The 6,848-nt window shown below is 41.5% G+C and overlaps 1 protein-coding gene across 1 annotated transcript; it reads right to left on the reverse strand.

Annotated features, from left to right (window-relative positions):
- Nucleotides 1-602: 602 nt before the first annotated feature.
- On the reverse strand, nucleotides 603-4,292 carry LOC147992739 (anthranilate O-methyltransferase 2-like). The gene is made up of 4 exons (XM_087541237.1): nucleotides 4,218-4,292; nucleotides 3,602-4,015; nucleotides 2,064-2,333; nucleotides 603-968 (listed from the first exon to the last, which is right to left on the reverse strand). The coding sequence occupies exons 1-4, from the start codon at nucleotides 4,290-4,292 to the stop codon at nucleotides 603-605; spliced, it is 1,125 nt and encodes a 374-aa protein (XP_087397363.1).
- Between the last annotated feature and the right edge of the window lie 2,556 nt (nucleotides 4,293-6,848).

Raw genomic sequence — 6,848 nt, forward strand, 5'->3', positions numbered from 1 at the left:
TGTGGATTGTGTCAACAGTGCTGACGGCGAAGTCGGAGTTGTTTGCTCAGAGTTTAGGGGTGGGGCGATGATGCCTGTAGTGGAGGAGGGATCACGATGGTGCACACGTGCTGTCTCGTTGGGGCCCTCTTTCGAGCTTTGTGCATGGGATTTCTTATGTGTGCAGCTCAGCGTTTGTGATAGTTTTAGTCCGGTTCTTCATAATTAACTAGGAAATCTGGTTTTCGCTTGGTTTTCTCTAATTAGCTCAGCAACCATTTTGAAAAAAGAAAAACAATCTCTTCGGTAGGGGTTGACAAATGAGGATCCTCAAATCTTGGCCTTTGCTCAAACAGAATATGCATAAAATTAGACAAATGTCTTTTCCATGTAGCCAACTAAACCATACATTCTTATTCTTATACAATATCATCGAAACATTTTTTTTTACATATTAAATGGCAGGGTTTCTAGCGTACTTGCTTGCGATAAAATTCATGGAATTGACAAGGAAACATCCTTTTCCATACGTACAAAATATTAACAAAACATATTTTATATGTGATGGACCGGAAATACTGAACTCCCCGCATTTATTCAAATTGACACTTGAGAAGTATTTCTTAGTGCTTGGCCTTCAAATAGATGATAATTATAGGATACTTGGCCTTCGCTTTCTTGAGGTGCTTTGAAATCATGCTGGCATAAACCATAAACAGATCATCAAGAATGGCCTCTCCGAAGTGTTTCTTAATCAGCGGTTCCGCCACCGCCCTTATGCACCTGGCAACATTCAACCCACTACTGCTGCAGCCCAACACGACATCATCGTTTGTGTCGTAGTCTTGTGGATCCCAGCTTGATTCAAACACACTCATGTGTTCCACATTGAAGAGATTGTTCTCCTCAACCACAGCCTTCACTTCGTCCATAGATGGCGCATAAAATGGAAGGTTGAAAGAGACCAGCTTCTCCTTCTCCACAAGGCCCTGCCACACGTTGCAGAAAAATAGTACTTTTTTTCAAAGCTTGTATGAATTCATATGCATGTTTTAAGATGCTAAATATAAATAGTTTTCCTCCCAAGATATCTCGTAGATGGATACCCGTAGTCACAATAACTTTAGACCATGCAGACTTGGACACACTTCTATTTCTCCTCAGCGATGTGTGCTATGCGTGGCTCCAACAATTCATTTGGGCACCACCCTTTACATTGTTTCCAACCGTATAGGTTCCAGCGCTCCATGGAAGGACCCTCTGCCGCCTTTATCCATTAGCTGTCATGCCTAAATATAATGTTATTGAGATTGGCCGCTGCCACTGCTAGCTAGGCATTAGAGTATCACGTCCTCTGCCTCCACTACGTGTCCAAGTTTCACAGACGTCACCAATTCGTGCTCTTAACCCGCATGTGGCCTTCAGCTACCATACCATCGTTATAGCTACCATGCCTATTGTTATCATTGGGCCAGAGACTGTAGAAGGTGGCATATATAATTTTATTTTCTTCCAGTTATTGTAAACTCTAGAAGTTCACGTGAAATTTTTGAAATTTTATTAGATAATGATGTTTTAATATTTGGATAGTTCGACCCAAAATCTTTGAAAACCATTTGATCTTTTACTATTCTGAAAGTTTATGAGAAATTTCTAGAGTAGTTTCTTGTAATTTATTGAAGTTGTGTCTCGTAGAGGCTCATAAGAAATCTTGGAAATTTGCCGCACTATTTTGGAAGTTTAGAATTTGTTGAAAGCTCTAATTTCTGAAAGTCGAGCTTATGATTTCAAGCTACCTATGATGGAATCATAAAAATTTAAAGAATATTCGTCGAGACAATCCTTCTTTTCTCTTTTCCCGGTTCAATTTGTCTCTACGTTGAGTTGAAAAGGGATGCGGCCGTTCTGGTCTCTCACTTGGTCGAACCACTCATGTCTCATTAGCAACGCTGATGGAAAATGATCATCGGGGAAGATTCGGGCGGGTGACAGCCTATTAGCTGCTTCCAAGTCCTTCATTCATAAGATAGCACTAGGAGATATATATACGAATTAGCATTCAGTCAGCACATTATAGAGCATACCTTCAGCACTAGAGAGAGAAGAGCTTGAGCGAGCAAGTCCCACATGCTGCTTGCTTCACCATGTAACAACATGTCTTTGATCTTTCTGCCTAGAAATGTTAGAACCATATGCCCACCACGTACAAGTTCATTGAATCGCAGCGTCAGGAACAAAGACAGGTCCTTTTGGTACTCTTCTTGGTATAGTTTTATCACAGCTGGAGGAGTACTCTTGCCAATGTAGATGCTCTCTTCATTCAGGTAAGCACCTCTTGAAAGCTCATCCGGTACCTTTGGAAGCCATAAAGGAATTGATATAGTTGTGTGATTAGTTGGACAAAATCAATATACTGGTATGTACAAATTTATTTTTCTTTAAAATTTCCAAAACCCCATGAATATATATTGCATCTATTCACAATGTTATTCAAAAATATGTTAATAAGCGACATGAAGAAATACAAATTTGCACAAATAGTAAGTCAATCTTTGATCGACACATTTGTTTTCTTGTGTGCAAGCTACAGCAGAAAAGACATACAGTAATATGTTAAACTTTATACACACGTGCTATATATATGTCCATATGTATACGTAAAATTGATTTTTGTAGGATTTGAAATACCTTTTTCTCCCCCGATATAACAAAACCACGGTAACTGAACTGATATGAACCGTAATGAATGGTAGCGACCAGTGACAACTTTTGCACCAGGATAATTAGTCATTGGCTAATGCACTTGATCCCTAAAGGTGGCTTCTTTCTTTCAAGTTCAACAACCAATATTCCTTAGTATTTATCTTCTCTCAAAGTTTGGATTATCGTTTGAATTAAATTTCACCAGGGAATTGTAGCTGGATGAGTTGGATTTTGGCTAGCTCTTGGCATTTAATCCACCCACACTTCAGTTTGTCCATCGCATGCACTTCATTATTCTCTTAAGATCATCTTACATAGCAAGTAGGAAAACATGGGATACCCTCTTTTTTGTAAGGACAATGGATAGCCATCTATAACGTCATGGTCAGCATATTTCTCGAAACTAATTCTGGTACTCCCTCCTTTTCTAAAAACAAAATATAGCGCGCCCGCGTTTCCCGAGGTTCAACTTTGAACATAAATTTAACCAACAAGACCGACTGTGGCGGGAGCAAAAATTATATAATTGAAAACTTCTTTTGAATACTAATTCCTTGATATAATTTTTGCTCTTGCCGCAATCGGTCTCGTTGGTTAAATTTATGGTCAAAGTTGAAGCGCGGAAACCGAGAACACACTATATTTTGGAACGAAGGGAGTAGCAAGTATAGAGAAAAAAAATAAGGGATAACATGTAATTACATTCTAGAGTTTACATTCCTCTCGTTTCTCTAGTCGCAGTTGTCTTCTTGAACCTTGTGGCAAGACATGATTGTTTGGAAAAGTATATTAATTTTTTTCTCTTGCTAAGAAATGAGTGAGTAAATCATGTGAGTTTGTTGAAGAGATTCTCAAGCAGTTTTAACACGGGTTTCAGTTGAGCTCAAACAATGCCTCGAACTGGTTTGTACGCACGCACCTTGGACCTCCACATGAGGGAGTAGGAGGAATGGAAGAGGTGGACACTCCGGCATGGGAACAGCCTGGTGTAGAAAGAACCCGGCATCCGGGCCACGTAGTATTGCGGCCTCCTATCGGCGGTGAGCTCCTGCAGCCGATCCAGCGACCTGAAGACGAGGTTGAAGTCGTTCCCCGGCAGGTCGTTGAGGAAGAACTGCAACTCCATGGCTGCGGCAGGAGGGCGCTGCTCCTGCTCTTCTTCCCGGTTGTGGTCGGAGATTGTACCGATGACCTCCGACACAAGCAGCAGTGTGTTCGGCCCTGACGAGCAGCCTAGGTCGGCGACGACCATGGTGCTCTTGTCCGGCAGTGACCTGTACAGCTCCACCACGGCGCCCTGGAGCACCGGCCTGGTCTCAAGCATGGCCTTCTCCTGCTCGGGCGGGAGTAACAAATTAATTAATCGATCGAGCACCCTCTGGACGCAAAAGGCAATGAATGCATGCACTTTTTTCCCCAACCAGGCTCACAACAAATTCCATTAATTTCTTAACGGAAATATTCAGTACAGGTAGTTCAACCTAGAACAAAGCAGCTGAAGGAGAACAAGCATGCATGCATGGGACGGTAGTTACTTGGAGTCTGGAGTTGGTGGCGTAGCTGTTCTCTCCGTCGCCGTTGGCCATGTGAAGCCATTGCTCTACCTCCATGGCTAGCTATCACTTGCGAGTTGTGACTTCTTGTGAGGATGATTTAAGTACTCACGCAGACGGGAGGAGTCGTCCCCTTTTATAGGTATATCTAGCTAGGATCACTAGCAATAGATGAAGACGAGGAAAAAAGTTTTGGACTTTTGCTTTTCTGAAAGCAATCTGCTGTATACAAATTCTTGGCTGACCACTGCATGGATGTCACGGCGAGTACCTCAGCACATAAACGTACGGCTCCCTCCCTCAAATCAGGTCACGTGCACTCAACGGATTGATTCTTCATAGCAGAATACTCTTCACGCGAGGAAATTGCACAAACCACCTACTTTTGGTGCTAGTGTTGCACATAACACCTATTTTGTAGGTTTGTTGCACAAAACACCATATATTGGGGTAATTCACAGCTAGGTCTAATCCACCATTTGGATGTGTCGACATGATTTCTGACAATTGGGTCCAGTTTTTAAGTACACTGGTGTCAGAAAAATGGCGGCGAGGATAAGAAAGCAACAGAGCGTATTCCTACTTCACTTCAAGTCCAGCCTCGACAAGAATGAATACCGTATATTAGTACGTGATGCCTATACTGCAACTTGGGATGTATTTGGATAATAAAACCCCATGGCGGTAATATTTTGGTGCGTGAGACTTGATGATGTCTGTAATGGCCATATGGCGACTACTTGGATGCTAAAGCCCAATGGCAGCAATATCATCCATGTTTTGGTGCTACTGATCTTATTTTATGAATATTGTGGCTATTTATGAATCTTTTCAGATTTGTCTAGCAATCTTATGTTTTGTCATTCATAAGTTTGTGGTGTGGTACTAGTTAGATGTAACTAGTGATGAATCTAGAAAGTTTCAGCTGATTTGGATCACATTATAATGAGATATTGGTAGTTTATATTGCCTCGTATATTTCTTTACTCAAAATTTAAAATTTTCAAAAGAAATGCGAAACAATTTCAGTAAATCACACCTGTATCCAATACTATTCTGAAAAAAACACAGCTCATTTGGACCAATAGTTTGTGAGATATTTGCAACGTTAGTTGGCTCGTTCAATATTTTTCTCAAATTAATATTTTTTTAAATGCAAAAATAACTCCCAATAAATCATACATGCACTCACTAATATTTTAGGGAAAATTCAGCTCAATTCGAGCAAAGGATTGTGAGATATTGATAGTTCTAGTTGGCTATTGATGTGGCTGGTTTTTTGCCACCGGTGCACTTACACACTAGACCCACTTGTTAGCAATCATGTTAACACACACAACTCATGGATTAAACCTGTAAAATAGATGTTTTGTGCCACACTAACACCAGAAATAGGTGGTTTGTGCAATTTTCTCTCTTCACGCCTGCTGCTTTGCTGGCCTTGCTGCGTCCCCTGCATGCGTGTTGCACGTGTATTTTTCAGAGTGTGCAAGTAGATATACCCATGGGTACTTCACGTGTGCAACCGGAGCCCTACAACGTCCCATCGGACAGCCCAGTCACTGTTCAGAAAGAAGAAAGAAGTTTAAAAACCATCCAACTGTAATCTTCATTTTGTCCGGACATGTTCGAGCAGTCCACAAATCCCCATATCCAAGCCATATACATGGAGGATATGTAGGGATCTCCGGGCATGCCCAGGCAAGGTGCTACGTAGGATTTGGCGAACCACGGACTTCTTTTTCTCTTTCTTTATTCTTTCTTTCTCTTCATTGTCTTCCTCTTCACCAATCATATGCACGTGACCGGACAATATGAGGATAATATGAGAAGTGTGGTTGTTTCGCAAGAAAAATGAGGATCCAAAATAGACGTGCCATGACACTGACCGGGCACATCCGCGGACGTATGAGTAACCGAATCAAGCAATTGTGGTTGTAGAGGCTCTAAGTTGGTCTTCCTACTGACTAAGCCATAAAGTCCTTGAGCATGCACCAAACCCTTACAAGTTCTATTAGTTCTTTTCTTTAACACAGTACATACATAGACACTCATACATACACACACTCACCCAGATGAACATACACACACAAATCCTATTCCTATGATCACCTCCCAGACACTTTCTCTGTATGGAAAAAGGAAGAAGATGTTGCTTCGGCTTCCGTTTGTAGCTCTGGTTTGCGTTTACCCTATTTTCGTGACTCTCCTCTCTTTCTTCTCCCCCTACCATTATTTTGATCGAGCCGGCACATCATTTTGGGATTGACAAAATCGTTATAGACGTCTTCATAGTCGATGGGAACATCTTCTTTCACTAAACGCACATCGCCAAAAAGCTTCGAATATATCCAGAAAAATGTGAGCACCAGTGTCAAGTCCATGTCCTGAACCCTGATAGGCCGAGGATACAACTGCCCGGCCCCATAACCATCCAACTACATATTTGGTTCTCAAGTTCTATTAGTTTAATCACCCAATTAAGCTGAATAGGATCCTTAGGTTGCATGTCCATCCTTATCTTCACGAAGTACCTACCTTGGTACGACTGGGTGCTTAGCTTGTCCATCCTTATCTTCACAAAGTACTTACCTTGGTACGATTGTGTGCTTG

Source organism: Triticum urartu, chromosome 1A, assembly GCF_056163025.1.
Source record: "Triticum urartu cultivar PI428250 chromosome 1A, HENAU_Tu73, whole genome shotgun sequence".
Taxonomy (NCBI): domain Eukaryota; kingdom Viridiplantae; phylum Streptophyta; class Magnoliopsida; order Poales; family Poaceae; genus Triticum; species Triticum urartu.

What these genes read in the sequence shown, in the direction of transcription:
- LOC147992739 (XM_087541237.1), bottom strand. Translation starts at nt 4,292, where the DNA reads ATGGAGGTAGAGCAATGGCTTCACATGGCCAACGGCGACGGAGAGAAC. An exon ending in CCCTCATGTGGAGGTCCAAG is followed by an intron (nt 2,334 to 3,601) that starts GTGCGTGCGTAC and finishes TGGCTTCCAAAG; the next exon opens with GTACCGGATGAGCTTTCAAG. An exon ending in TTCTCTCTCTAGTGCTGAAG is followed by an intron (nt 969 to 2,063) that starts GTATGCTCTATA and finishes AACGTGTGGCAG; the next exon opens with GGCCTTGTGGAGAAGGAGAA.